Below are 15,239 nucleotides of genomic sequence, written 5' to 3'. Positions count from 1 at the left end.
TAGATCTCTTGTTAATATGTCACAGTCTTTGACCCTAAACCTATCAACTTTAAACATAAAAAAGTAGTCCAGCCTTGCATACACTTTAAAGGAACCAGAGTAATGAGTGAAATTTCTGGTAGATGCGTAGCGGTCCCTCCATACATCTATTATCCCCATCTCTAGCATATAGGAATTGACTTTTCTAGTAAGTGCTGTTACCTGGTTGGTTGGGGAGGAGGAGTCTAGTTTAGGGTCAAGTCTAAAGTTAAAACCCCCCCACAGACAACTATCCCCTGAGAATCCACCAATAAATCAAACCTATTCCTATAGAATAGCCAATCGCTCCCAGGGGGAGCATAAACATTTAAAATTGTGATTTCAGACCCCTCTATCCATTCTGTTATTCTAACCAATCTGCCTTCCTCGTCACAGAGTTCTTAGATATGTTCATAGTTAAGTGTACCAGAGATAAGTGTAGCCACACCCCTCTTGTGTTTGGACTTAACGGAAGAGGAGAATACATATTTAAAACCCTTTCTTTTCAATCTCAAGTGATCTACTTGGTTCATGTGTGTCTCCTGAAGTAATGCAATCTGGGCCTTCTCCTTCCTTAGTTTGGACAGTATCTTATTCATCTTAATCACGTTCAGAACCCCATTAACATTAAAAGAGATTACTTTCACTGACTCACTTCCCATAAAGATATATTAAGTTACCACAGCGCATAAACTCAATAGCAGCAGGCAACCCCCTCTTAAAACAGTAACAAGTGAAAAAAGTTAGGAATGAACTGAAAACATTTGAACATAACTGGAGCTTGAAAGCTCCTAAGCTGGCTTCTGACAGTGGAGCACTTCCACTGACACCCTCACAACTTGAAGGGAAACCCCTTATTACCCCCTGAGTTAGGGGGCCTTCCACTGCGACGCCACTCACAGCACGAGAAGCCCCACCCATTTTAGCTCGACAGTAACCATATTTCACCATGTTGTCCATAGCTAATGCATAACATTAAATTCGTTCTCTTCACGTCTGTATACTTGCAGCTTCTCTCTATATCCCGCAGCTCCTCGGATCTGACGCGGACGCCGACCACCAACTCCCCGCCACAGCGGGCATCTTTGTAGTTTTTCTCTGGGGGTTGCCGGTGGTGTAATCACCTTTACCGGCAGGCCCCGACTCGCCAGGTCAGCCGTTGCCTCCTCCACCGTGTTGTAGGTTTTCGCTCCTTCTTCGAAAAAAACCTTAAGGCGCGCTGAGTAGAGGGTCCTAAACCGTACATTCTTCTCTTTTAGGACCTTTCGTGCCTCTGCATACTCCTTCCTCAAAGCCATGATCTCAGGGGGGTAATCGTGGTCGAGGTTGATTTCTTGCTGGAATTCAGCATAAAACCTTTCTGCCGGGGATTCCCATGATGCATTGAGTTTTTCCTTTCCAGTCACCTTTCTCACTCACTATGTGTTAACAGACCTCTCTGCATTGAATCATATGTGTTATTAACCTCTGTCTCTCTTGCACAGCATGTCTTTTATCCTGTCTTCCTTCTCTCACTCCAACCAATCACAGCAAATGGCCCCGCCCCTCCCTGAGCCTGGTTCTGCCAGAGGTTTCTTCCTGTTAAAAGGGAGTTTTTCCTTCCCACTGTCGCCAAAGTGCTTGTTCATAGGGGGTCATATGATTGTTGGGTTTTTCTCTGTATCTATGAAGTGCCTTGAGGTGACTTTTGTTGTGATTTGGCGCTATATAAATAACATTGAATTGCATTGTTAGTATCTCAGACAAAATCTCGTCTGTGTTCTGGAGCTTATCTTTGTGTTCTGCAACCCTGGTTTCCACATCATTAAGCCGCGCATTGGCTTTATCCAACTCACCCCTTATTTCCAGCAGTTGCGCTTTCGTGTCTTTTCGAAATTCTTTCACCTCTTTCCCAAAGCCTCTCAGTTCTTTCAGTATCAGCGTCAAACTTGCTGGGTCAACCTCATCTTCTGTCCCAGAATCCTCGCGGCTAGGAGTGGGAGAGTGGCCTCGGCTAGCCCCATAGGGGCTAACGTTAGCCCCTTCTGTTAGCTGCACATTGCCATCTTCCACGTTTTCAAACGTTAACTTCTTAGCTATTTTGTTCTTTCTGGACATCATTTAAACCCCTTTTTCCTCTTTATGTTGTCAAGAAAAACATGTTATTTTATTTTCACTGTGATGTCATTCATAAAGCACGGTCATTATTTCATTATTACTTCATTAGTCTGCATCAGTTTATCATCCATATTAGCATGTATCATTTATCATTTAGTAAATCTGCTATAACAGAAGTCTAGATACAATACTCTATTAGTTAGTAAAACCACCAGCTTAGCTGTGGATCCAGACGGCCCTAGCAGAGTCAGATAAGGACACTGACCGTTTGTTGGCCGGAATCTGACACTCTCACAAAATACACACTCATGAACACACTATTGGTTAAATTCCCAGAAAGCAGGAGTGGAAACATCTGGAAAATGTTGTTGTTCTTAGCCATAGAAGGAGATAAAGGGAAGATAGGGGAATTCTTCTGTGGTCTTCTGACGTCATACATGGCTATAAAACGTTCTGTCTTTTGTGCAAACGAGGAAGAGCTTCTTCCCACACCTGTACAATCTTGTGTGTAATAAATCACTTTTCGGACACTTCTGGGACTCTGGTCTGTGCTTATTTTTCCTTCCAAATAAAAAGAACTTCTACATTTTTGGTGCTCGAAACCCGGTTTGGAGGGAAAGAAGGACGCGCAGTGAGCTGAGCCCCAGGAGGGGGAACCCAGACAGGAGAGCCACTGAGTGACAGAACCGCGGCATAAAAAGGTCAGTACCACCTGTTGAATTTTTTATCCAAAGGTACTAAATTGGAAGTAAAACAAAATTGAATTGAATGTTCACTCAGGGGGCCTCCTGCTGAGTTCTGTCCAGAGTGATTTTATTTAATTAGGATAATTAGGAGTAACAGTTTGATAAAATTCTCACAAAAGTTATTGCTGTTTATTTGGGGGTTTTTTCTGTTTTTCTGTGTTGCATTGTGGTAGTTTGGCTTGGTTTGTGTGCTTTATGTGTTTTGTGGAGTTAAGATGCCAAGCAGGGTTAAGGTTAGGTAAATTCGGATATTTTGGGTGGGAGAAACGAGGTTTCGGGCATCAGGTAATTAAAAACTGAGGGACTGAAGGTCCCCAGGGACGCTTTTAAATATAAACTAAAAGTTCCGGAGCGTGTGGCTCCGAAGAGCGCAGGCGCCTTCGTGTGGCAGCGACAGGTAATCAGTGGACGCACTGTTACTTCTGGCGGCGTTCCAGTAGCCCGGATGGTCTCCGCAGGGAATTCAGGCACCCGAAAAGACTAAGTGGTCAAGCATCACTTTTTACCGTGCTGTTTGGGTGGAGGGTGAGACCCGGCCGTGACCATTCAACGTGGCTGGCTTGTGAGCTTTAAGTAAAGCAAAAGGCGTGGGTTTGACACTAGCGCCAGATGTGGAGCTCCTCTCTCAGCTGCGGGAAGCGGTTTTAAATTAATTTAGTCTCTAGAAATCTGAGCGACTCTCGGGAGGGCGTTCCCGTAGCGTTTAATTGATCAGCAAGGCGTGGCCTGGGCTATAGGGCTTTTAAATTAGTCGAAAATCTAGGTGTACCGGTACAAAAGGGTTCCATTGAAGTGTTAAGGAACCGTTAAATAACTAGTTCTGGCATCTGGTGTCTTGTGTTTGTCATGAGAGATACAGGCCTGTGTATATAAATAAACTGTGAAATTATTTAAACGGCTGTGTAAAGCGCCGATTAAATAAAGCGTGTGTTTGTGAAAATGATTTAATGCAATGAGTGTGTGACGATTGGGTAAAGAGTGTGTGGTTTTATATTTTTTTAAAAAAGAGAAGAGTAGAGAAACTCTCTGTGTTGGAGGAAAAAAGGTTGGGGCTGTGTGTGTGTGACAGGAAGTGTGCATGCCCATAGAAGGAGCTCGTGGTAGCTGCAAGGAGGGGGGCCTGTTGCACTTAGATAGTGTATTAATTTACTTGGGGCAGTTTTAATAAGTTTCAGTCGAGAGCTCTCGTACTAGGTGTCCATCCCCACGAGCGCCGGAACCGGAAGCCTTGAATAAAATGTTTAATTGGTTCATTTAAAAAAAACAAAATGTCAATTGATCTGACCTCAGAGTATTTAGTTTACAGTTTAAACTTTGTAGTCCAGCAGACAGAATCTTCACTCCTGAATCCTGCACATTTTTGATACTCAGGTCCAGCTCTGTCAGAGTAGAGGACTGAGAGCTGAGCATTGAGGACACAGCTTCACAGTTTTCCGCTAGAAGTTCACAGACGTTGAGTCTGAAAATGAAAACATGAACAAAGACTGATGTTAAAGTGTAATCAGGGTGCAATAACTAATCTTATATTTTAAGAATCCTTGTTGTTTTATGCTGAGCAGATGTGGTACGAAACAACAGTAAATTGATCAAGTTTACCTCTACTGTTTAAATTGCTGGATTTATTTTCTCAGTTAAAAACAAAACAAAACAAACAAACAAAAGAAAAAAGAATACAAATCGGTCAGACCTCAGAATATTCAGTTTGGCGTGTGGACTCTCCACTGCAGCAGACAGAAGCTTTACTGCTGAAGCCTCCAGGCTGTCGGTACTCAAGTCCAGCTCTCTCAGACTACAGGACTGGGAGCTGACCACTGACAACAAATTTTCACAGACTTTCTCTGACAGCTTACAGCTGCTCAGCCTGAAAAAAATAACAAGAACAACAAAACAATAATATTTATTATCAAATAAAATCTCTTTATATGTTGAATCTAAGTAATCAAATGTGTACAAATGAGTACACTACAATGCACAATTAAATAAAAAAATGTTCAAGAATTTAAGTGTAACAGAAGAAAAATATTTCAAATTAAACACAATTATTCCAATGTATGTAAATGGAAACCAGTGAAGACCAGGTTGATTTAGTGACAGTAGTTCAGTGTCTGCTGGCACAGGCCTGTGAGTACTGCAGTATTACACTTACTACAGTACTGCTGGTCACTTTATTAATTCTAATATGTGTGATTACTGTAAATGTAGTTATAAATAATGTATCACATCCTGGACTCTCGTTTCATTTTCTGTCTAAAAGCTGCTTTGGCTCATTCCCCTTTAAAGCCCCGCTCTCCCTAACTTTATTTTGATTGGATGATTTCATAAAGCACGCTGAAGGGCAGTAGCCAGTTATCATGAGCTCCATCTCCTCAACCTTCTGGTTTAGAAATTATAAGAAACTGTATACCTCATAAAAACCCGTCTTGATCCATGCTCAATCATCCAGGTTAGTAAATCCCAAAAGTTGATTCTGTTCATCTGGACTTGGCGCTTTCAGTGGGAGAAACATTTCGTCACTCATCCAGGTGACTTCGTCAGTCTCAGCTGACTTCTGGTTTCCAACCCTATAAAAAGTACATTTGCATAATGACTGAAACCAGCCCACTGAAGGAACAATAAGGCTGGGAGGTCAGTTCCTTGACCATTAGGTTTGAGTCATTATGCAGATGTACTCTTTATAAGATTGGGGAAAGCTGCAGTCAGCTGAGCCTGAAGAAGTCATCTTGATGAGTGACAAAATGTTTCTCCCGCTGAGAGCGCTACGTCCAGATGAACAGAATCAAACTTTGGGGGCTCATAAAATCATGATTAGAAATCTTCTCAGATGTATTTTTACATTTTAGATCCACAGCAACAAAGTTCACAGCAGGATGTCTCTGTTCAGTAATTATTATGCCCATTACCTGCAAACTGTGAGGTACGCAGGTAATGTCAGGTAAACACTAGCTGTCTGAAACTGTTCCTGTTAAATGTGTGTATAAAGGAAATAAGCTGAAATACAGAGACTGGGTGGATCTGTGCTTTGACTTTGACACCAAAAATTTCTTCCTGTTAAAAGGGAGTTTTTCCTTCCCACTGTCGCCAAAGTGTTTGCTCATAGGGGGTCATATGATTGTTGGGTTTTTCTCTGTATCTATTACTGTACGATCTACTGTACAATATAAAGCGCATTGAGGTCACTGTTGTGATTTGGCGCTATATAAATAAAATTGAATTGAATTGAATTACATCCCATTTCAGGTACCTAGAACCTGAACCTTCTCTGGAAACCTGGGACGCTGGCGGGTTTCTCTTGCTTACCTATCTGCTCATCCTCTTTCTTTCTGCTCGCATGATGATTTCCTGGTTGAGTTTGTAAAGACTTTTGCTCAGGACCTTCTTGCTGTGCGGCAACAGTGCTAACCACCGTCCGCTGTATGTTTTTCAGTCATTAAATCAAACCATGAAAGATCAGCTTGCTTCTCGTGATGAACCTGTCTGTTTTCGATTCCACACCAGGGTCTGCCCACTGGAAAGTTCAGGGATAAGGGTGGAGGATACTCACACAAACATAAAAACCCAGATTGCAACTCCAACTCTCTGTTCTAGTTAACCAGACCTTTCAGGCTCTTGTTCAATCAGAACCTCATGGAGTCTGAGTTAGCGAGACAGTTAAACATCCCTCTATGCCCCCTTAATCCGCCCATTCCCACTAAGTCATTAAATAACCGAGTGTCCCCTCACATAACTCAGCGCACAGAGCCTGTCACCCCTGGCAATCACAAGAAAACACTTACCTTTTTTGCTTTTCATGCACCTCACAAACCACTCATACTCGGGTTTCCTTGGCTAGAATTACATAACCCCCACTTAGACTGGTCAGGTCAGAGGGTAATCAGTTAGAGTCTGTTCTGTCATTCAAATTGCCTTGTTTCTGCCCGTCCACCGGAACCTGTGGAACCATCAACCAACACTGAGACTGTTTTAGATCTCTCCTCTGTGCCCACCAAATGTCATGATCTTCAGGAAGTATTTAGCAAAAGTAAAGCGCTTTCACTGCCACCTCACAAACCACAGGACAGCACCATAGAACTACTCTCTGGCTCCACCCGGCCTTCTAGCTGGCTGTATAACCTGCTTAGACCTGAGTGTGCGGCTATGGAAAAGTACATTAAGGAATCCCTCGGTGCAGGCATAATCCAACGATTGTCATCTCAAGTTGGAACTTCTTTTTTGTGGGGAAAAAGGATGGCTCTCTCTGGCCATGCATTTACTTCAGGGGCCTCAGTGATATTACCATCAAGAATAAGTACCTATTACCTCATTAGCTCTGCTTTCAGGCCATTTCACAGTGCCACTGGGTTTACAAAACCCCACATCCGCAACGCTTACCACTTTTTCCAGATCAATCAGGGAGACAAGTGGAAGACCGTTTTAAACATGCCATTGGGGGACTACGAGTATTTGGTCATGCCGCCTGGGTTAACTAATGCTCCCGCAATGTTTCAAGATTAGTTAACGATGTCCTCCGGGAATTCCTTGACAGGTTCGTATTGGTGTATCTGAATGATATCCTCATTTTCCCCAAAACCTGCGAGGAACATCAGTCTCATGTCCATGCTATTTTTCCAACGTTTGCTGGAGAATAAACCTTATGTCAAAGCAAAAAAGTGTGAATTCCATTCCTCATCAATAACTTTTTTCAGTTACATTTTGGCACGGGGGCAGGTGAAGACGGATCTGGCAAATGTGAAAGCTTTAACAGAGTGGCCTACCCCTTGTACCCATTGTAGATTCAAGAAGCATCTCCAATGGGTTTTGGGAATAGCAAATTTTTATAGACTGTTCATTTTAAACTATAGTCAGGTAGCTGCACCACTCAAGTCTCAGCATGCATCTGGTCCCCCAAAGCTGAAACTGCATTCACCAAACTTAAGTATCTGTTCACCACGGCACCTTTTTGGTTCACCCTGATCACAGTTATCATTGCAAAGGTGGACACATCAGAAATTGGAGAAGGGAGAGGTAAATGATGCCAAGTGAAAGAGAATGCTTTGGGGGGGGGGGGGGGTCATGCTGCTGTCATGGTCTGTGTGAGCGGCGGTGGTTTCCCACTAGACTCTGGTTTCTGCCTTTGGGTGAAGCCTGGTCAGCCTGTCCACTGTCCACACCTGACAGTAATCTACTAGGCTGAATATAACATCAGCACTCCCAATAACTCTGCTAACCTCCTAATCCTCGGATCATCTACTCACCCTTGCAGTTCAGTCACGTTTTCCTGGATGCTGGTCTTCTTGATTCACTCACAGCCACATTAATGCCTTTCGTCTCTTAGACTTACTGGACCACTTGGCCTGGATTCAAAGCTAACAAGTACTCACCCAGACCTCACCACCTGCCTTCCCCAAGTTGCTTTCCAATTACTGACAAGTAAATGGTAAATGGACTGATTCTTATATAGCATTTTTCTACTCTCCCGGAGTACTCACAGCGCTCTATACAACATACCACATCCACCCAATCACACCCATTCTCACAAACACTTTATCTGAACTTAGTGCTTTCTAAGTACATTCACGCACATTCATACTCTGATGGATGCATCGGAGAGCAAGTTGGGGTTAGTATCTTGCCCAAGGATACTTGACATGCAGACTGGAGGAGCCAGGGATCGAACCACCAACCTTCTGATCAGTAGGTCAGATCAGACCAGCTTTACCTCTTGAGCTACAGAAACCCCAAATAAGACATTGAAGATAACCTCGTTCACTTACTGTAACCTCCACCAGTGATCTTTCTGATGCTGCTCTACCTCTGTTACAGTGACTCAGATTACCATCAACCAAGACCCATTTCCGGAAACCTACCACAGAGCCCACTTCATGCTCACAGCTTCAAGTGCTTGACTTCCGCCATAGTTCACAGTTCATGTTAAAAAATTCCAAGTGTCAAGTTCCTGTGTGTAAATAAAGCCTTCACGTCTAGTAATATTCAGTTCCTTCACCTTTGTCTGTATTTTGGGTTCACCATGTTGTTCTGGCCACACCGAGGTAACAGATTTATATTTGAAAAACAGAGAGACATGGGGGATTGCAATAAAGATGAGACACAAACCAGACCTTAAAATAAGAACATCTGAAAACGATGTAGGTGCAGTCTGGTAGCTCAAGTATTTGCTTTAAAAAACAGAGCTAGACTCCTGGTTGTTGGAGACAAGTGAACAACTTGAGGATAATAAACCTGTCAGAGGGGCTGAAGGATCAGAGCTCATGTTCTTATAGGCTGGATCTGGATTGTGCTTTGATTCGAGTTGAAGACAAAAATATTTCAGAAATGCTGACATGTCCTACGGGAGAGAAATATTTAAAGTATCATATTTGACTAAGTGCTATTTTTTAATTTTTCTTAAAAGGCAGTGTTCGTTGAACTGAGCACCTCTGATTTATTTCCCATGATTTTAAGAATGAAGCGATGAGTTCATGTTTACTCACAGAGCTTTGTTGGAGGCTTTGACCACTGGCAGCAGCCTCAGAAGAGCCTCCTCTGAAGCAGAGTATTTCTTCAGGTCAAACACATCCAGATCTTCTTCTGATGACAGTAAGATGAAGACCAGAGCTGACCACTGAGCAGGAGACAGTTTACCTGTGGAGAGACTTCCTGATCTCAGGGACTGTTGGATCTCCTCCACTAGAGAACGATCATTCAGTTCATTCAGACAGTGGAACAGATTGATGCTTTTCTCTGCAGACAGATCCTCACTGAGCTTCTCCTTGATGTACTGGACTGTTTTCTTATTGGTCTGTGAGCTACTTCCTGTCTGTGTCAGCAGACCTCGTAGGAGAGCCTGATTGGTCTGCAGTGAAAGACCCAGGAGGAAGCGGAGGAACAAGTCCAGGTGTCCATTTGGACTCTGTAAGGCCTTGTTCACAGCACTCTGGTAGAAGTGTGTCTCTGCAGATTCTCCTGTTTCAGACTTCTTGGATGTTGTTTGTTGTTGTTCCAGCAGATTGAGTCCAGAGTTGCTGAAGGTCAGATGGACATGAAGAGCAGCCAGAAACTCCTGAACACTCAGATGGATGAAGCAGAACACCTTGTCCTGGTACAGTCCTCTCTCCTCTTTAAAGATCTGTGTGAACACTCCTGAGTACACTGAGGCTGCTCTGATATCGATGCCACACTCTGTCAGGTCTGATTCATAGAAGATCAGGTTTCCTTTCTGCAGCTGATCAAAAGCCAGTTTTCCCAGAGACTCAATCATCTTCTTGCTCTCTGGGCTCCAGTGTGGATCTGTTGCACGTCCTCTATTATACTTGACCTTCTTCACTTTGGCCTGAACCACCAGGAAGTGGATGTACATCTCAGTCAGGGTGTTGGGCAGCTGTCCTCCCTCTCTGGTTTTCAGGACACGCTCCAGAACTGTAGTAGTGATCCAGCAGAAGACTGGGATGTGGCACATGATGTGGAGGCTTCGAGATGTCTTGATGTGGGAGATGATCCTGCTGGCCTGCTCCTCATCTCTGAATCGGTTCCTGAAGTACTCCTCCTTCTGTGGGTCAGTGAACCCCCTGACCTCTGTCACCCTGTGAACATACTCAGGGGGGATCTGGTCTGCTGCTGCAGGTCGTGTGGTTATCCAGACGTGAGCAGAGGGAAGAAGATTCCCCCTGATCAGGCTTGTGAGAAGTACATCAACTGTGGTGGGCATCGTAACATCAGTCACAGTTTTGTGGAAGTCCAGAGGAAGTCGACACTCATCCAGACCATCAAAGATGAACACAACCTGGAAGTCTTCAAAGCTGCAGATTCCTGCTTCTTTGGTTTCAGTAAAGAAGCGATGAACAAGTCCCACCAAGCTGAACTTTTCCTCTTTCAGCACATTCAGCTCTCTGAAAGTGAATGGAAATATGAACTGGATGTCCTGGTTGGCTTTGTCTTCAGCCCAGTCCAGGCTGTATTTCTGTGTTAAGACTGTTTTCCCAATGCCAGCCACTCCCTTTGTCAGCACTGATCTGATTGGTTCATCTCTTCCAGGTGTGTCTTTAAAGATGTCTTCTTGTCTGATTGTTGTTTCAGGTCTGTGTGGTTTCCTGGATGCTGTTTCAATCTGTCTGACCTCATGTTCATCATTGACCTCTGCAGTCCCTCCCTCTGTGATGTAGAGCTCTGTGTAGATCTGATTCAGGAGGGTTGGGTTTCCTGCTTTAGCGATGCCCTCAAACACACGCTGGAACTTCTTCAGCTTAGACTTAAGTTTAGGCTGACACTTCTGAAGAGCATCTGAATCAAAAAAAGGAAAAAAGAAGGAAAAATACAAATCTGGTCTGAAGGAGCTATCTGACGTACTTTGTCCTTTGTTGAGCCTATCATACGTTTTAGTTTTTAATATACTTATTCTACCAGAAAACCAGAAAAAAGGGGCTACAGGAATTCCTAAATGTAATTCCTGAAAACAGCCACATTAAATGTTTGGAACCTACACATCTGTATTGCTTTGCAGCTTTTCATATGTACCTGATGCCAACATGTGCAGGCTAAACAGGTTTCTGCTTTCTGTGCCTCTTCTCCAAACTTTGTCACCAAAAATAACAACACTGCTATGTTATTTAAATAAGCATCTGAGAGAGATTCAGTAATTCACATTTAATTCTTGTCGTAAATTACAATGGCGAAAGATAATGTAAACCCTTTCTGGCCACACTAAACATGTTCCTTCTCGTTTGGCTCTTGGCGAAGGCAGTCGCACTTTTCTCCTCTTCCCCTTCCCCTTATCTTCCCTGCTTAGCCTCTTGTGTCTTTGTCTTGTCTCATGTGTATTTCACTTCCCTGGAACACTCTCTCACAGTCTGTGTCTAAAAACCTAAAAGAGAATTATGGATTTGATCAACTGGTCTCTGAATGCTATTGACACCCTTTTCTCAACAAGTTGTCTGGGCTCGGGAGAGCCCGAGTGCCCTGGAGGGACTTTCCCTGCCGGATACACGATGGACGAGTGGCAGACATGGAGGATCGTGTGCCTGGCGGGACTGTCGATCGAGGACGCTGAAGATATGTACCTATTCGGAACCATGATAACAGGGTTCTTGCTGATCGGAGCTGGCTTGGCCCTGGTTTATCGGAGAATTAAGAAAGCGGAACCGGCTGTTCAAACCCCCACAAGGCTGCCCGCTGGGATTGAAAGGATGGGACGAGGTGCGGCTTCTCAGAAAGGGCTCAGTGAATGCAGCATGGTTAAGAGCTTGGAGGCGCTAACGGCTGCAGTGAAGGCTCAGAATAACACCTCTGAGTGTATATTGGATTACATCAAGGAAGAATCCACTCGGAACAACACCTTGGGGCGGAAGCTGGATTACATCGCGGATCAGTTGGCTGCGGTCGTGAAGTCTCAGAATCTGCTCTGTGAGCAAAAGCCTGAAAAGACCACAGAATTGAAGGTAAATAACATAATTGAGAGGCTCGCAGCTATCCAGCGGGAGATTGAGAGACCAGTGTCGGTGTCGGAGTGTTAAAAACAGCTTGAAATTCTCATGAGTTGTTTGTAAAAGAAAAATCACAAATCATATAATGCGGCTACCCCTTCGGCGCCAGCTGTGGGCTCAAGGCCTGAGCTGAACAAAAACACCCTGATAACGACTGTGTTGAGTCTGTTCCTTCCCATTCCATGCAAGGCCACCTGGGTTGGCTGGTAGACTGTTTACTTAGCCTGATAGGGCGGAGGACACTGTCTCAGCTGAACTATGGACACGCACACACATACATTTACACTGATAAGCACTCACACATCCCCCCTCCCCTTCCAATGCCTTCGATGCTTGTTGCCTCCTGGGAACACGAGGCGGGTCTGGGCCCACGCCGGAGAGTCGGCGCAGTGGCAGGATGGCTGCTGTGTTGCCTGGGATTACTCCTTATCCCCTAACCAACCTTGTTGTTGGTCACGTGCTCTATGATGTTGTACTGTGGACATTTATGTGCTTTCTGTGCAGAGGAGTTTTTTTGTTTCCTGTTCTCATGCTGTCCTCTATAGCCCAGCATGAGCAGAGGTCTCATTTTTCCTCTTGTACTTTCCCATTGTAGTGTAGATTTCAGTGTTTTTTCTATAATGCAACGTTCTCTGACTTGTATCCCCATGTGATGTCTGTGTTGTGTGTGTATGGTCGGGGGGCGGGTTCATTCCACTGCAGGGCAACCTGACACTGCAGGTGATGAATAAAATTTGAACTTGAACTTGATTATATAAAAATGTGGCATTTAAGTCAAATGACTCATGCTTTTCTTCTTTAAGGCAATCAGTTTGCATGGTTTTTAAAAGTAAAGAACACTTGTGTTTAATTAAATACAGCTCACATTAGATCTAAGTAGTTTCACAGGTTTATGATGTCCATGTAGTTTAGAAAATACATTTGCAGGCATGTAACAAATCCAAACATTCGTCGTAGAATGACGTTCTTGCCCTCTCCTTTTTCTTACAATGAATTCTGAGGTTTCACTTTCACATCTCAACAAACTGCAAGGTGACCATTTTTATTCATGGTATATGATGCATGACCTCACCTTGTTGAGCAGATGGATCAGAGTATAAACGCAGCTGAGAGAAAAGAGAAGGATCTTTGATCTGAAGATGTTTGATTGTTATCTTGCATGCTTCGTCTCCTTTTTTCCTCACTGTGTCGATCAAGCTGCGTGCCTTATCTGCTCTGGCTAGGTTCTTCTCCAGTATCGATTCTTTCTCCAACTCATTTAAGACAGTGTCACATACGAGGGCCTCAAGCAGCTGTGTGAGGATTTCTGTTGTTACCCTCAAGACAAAGGCTAACCGCACCCTGGCAAGCTCCTCCTCTACAGAAACAAGAAAGAGACATAAACATGCTTCTCAGTCGACATCATGTGAAAAATATTCTAACTTTGTTGAATTAACACTTCATCATCTCATCAACAAATACTGAATTTTAGGATGTGTGGGGTTAAAATTATGCCAGCTTAAAATGAAACTGAAGAAAATATTGAAACTGAAAAATAATATTGTAACCGATACACAGATGATCTGTATTGCTATACAGACGGGCAGGTATACAGGTATACTATGAACAAATATACATATATAAAGATGAAGCACTGTGAGGTAAACAGATCTACAGAGTGCTATGAAAATATCTACAGTAGTGGAAGCGTAGCTCTCTGAACAGACTATAACAGTGTACACACTATAACAGAGACTACACCATGTCAGTGTCCTAAAACTACAGCAGTAACCAACGTGGTGAATGTTGATAATGAAAGGATCATGGTCACTGGGAGGAGGAGTGTAGAAGGGTTAGGTGAGTGTGGATGGAAAGGCTCAGCGGGGACTGAGTTCAGTAGGGTGACAGCTGTGGGGAAGAAGCTGTTCCTAAACCTGCTGGTTTTAGTCTGAAGGCTCCTGTAGCGCCTCCAGGAGGGGAGGAGGAGCTGGAAGAGTTTATTGGCAGTATGAGAGGAGTCCGAGAATGATGCATACTCGGCGTAGACATCTCTTCTTGCGGACATCCTCAATGCCAGGAAGTGGAATCCCTGTGATGTGTTGGGCGCTGCAGTGCCTTGCGGTCAGCAGCAGAGCAGTTCCCACACCAGACTGTGACACAGTTGGTCAGGATGCTCTCTATCACACAGCGGTGGAAGTTGATTCTTCTTCAGTATCCTAAAGAAAAAGAGGCCCTGATGGGCCTTCTTGACCAGGCTGGAGGTGTTAGTTGACCAGGACAGATTCTCAGAGATGTGGATCCCCAAGAACTTGAAGCTGGAGACCCGTCCAAGGATGGAGTTGGATGCATACTAAGGTCTGCAGTCATAGAGGAACGGGCTCAGCACACAGCCCTGTGGAGTGCCAGTGTGAGTGTGACAGTGGTAGAGCTGTTATGGCCTGACCTAACATGCTGAGGTCTGTTGGTCAGAAAGTCCATGAGCCATGATCCAGGTACAGATGGAGTTGTTGAGTCCAAGATCCACACGTTTGGTGATCAGCTTGGAGGGAAGAACTGTACTGAATGCTGAGCTGAAGTCAACTAACAGTATTTTTGCATGAGTACTCTTGTTGTCCAGGTGTGAGAGTACACAGTGAAGAGCTGTGGATACAGCATCCTCTGTACTCCATTGATTTGATAGACAAATTGGTGAGGATCCAGTGTGGGGGGCAAGCATGCCCTGTAATGCATCAGGGCCAGCAGCTTTTTGAGCTTTGCTTTGTGTAATGTTATAAATACTTGGATAATCCTCAGAGTCTCTGGACTTTTACTTAGAAATATTATATTCAGTCCTGTGGATAGTTATATATTTAAAAATATATTATCCTCTCTGGTTACTCTGGTATGAATGACTCTGAATCACTTTATGGTAAATAACACACTATTGGCAAAAATAAAAAACTGTGAA

General features: G+C 43.9%; 2 protein-coding genes across 8 annotated transcripts in view; both read right to left on the bottom strand.

The window, feature by feature from the left end:
- Positions 1–8,753, bottom strand: part of LOC143416050 (uncharacterized) — a 30,673-nt gene extending 21,920 nt beyond the window's left edge. The window contains exons 1-3 of the mRNA XM_076881416.1: positions 8,728–8,753; positions 4,549–4,722; positions 4,147–4,320 (exon numbers count right to left, since the gene is read on the bottom strand). Coding sequence (XP_076737531.1) covers positions 4,147–4,320; positions 4,549–4,722; positions 8,728–8,753 — 374 coding nt within the window. The remainder of the gene's footprint in view (positions 1–4,146; positions 4,321–4,548; positions 4,723–8,727) is intronic.
- LOC112432912 (protein NLRC3-like) overlaps positions 1–15,239 on the bottom strand; it is a 414,611-nt gene that overhangs the window by 109,057 nt on the left and 290,315 nt on the right. For 5 of the 7 annotated variants that reach the window (XM_076881291.1, XM_076881292.1, XM_076881294.1 and 2 more), the window contains 2 exons: positions 13,386–13,670; positions 9,247–11,114 (listed from right to left, as the gene is read on the bottom strand). The exons of 1 other annotated variant lie outside the window; for it this stretch is intronic. In XM_076881291.1, coding sequence (XP_076737406.1) covers positions 9,325–11,114; positions 13,386–13,670 — 2,075 coding nt within the window. In that variant the 3' untranslated portion in view covers positions 9,247–9,324. Of the gene's footprint in view, positions 1–9,245; positions 11,115–13,385; positions 13,671–15,239 lie in introns of those variants that run through there. One more of the 7 variants, XM_076881297.1, reaches the window with a different exon arrangement.

The sequence above is a fragment of the Maylandia zebra genome, unplaced genomic scaffold (assembly GCF_041146795.1).
Source record: "Maylandia zebra isolate NMK-2024a unplaced genomic scaffold, Mzebra_GT3a scaffold11, whole genome shotgun sequence".
Taxonomy (NCBI): domain Eukaryota; kingdom Metazoa; phylum Chordata; class Actinopteri; order Cichliformes; family Cichlidae; genus Maylandia; species Maylandia zebra.
Note: the sequence above shows the minus strand (reverse complement) of the source record. Positions and strands in the feature narration are given on the sequence as shown.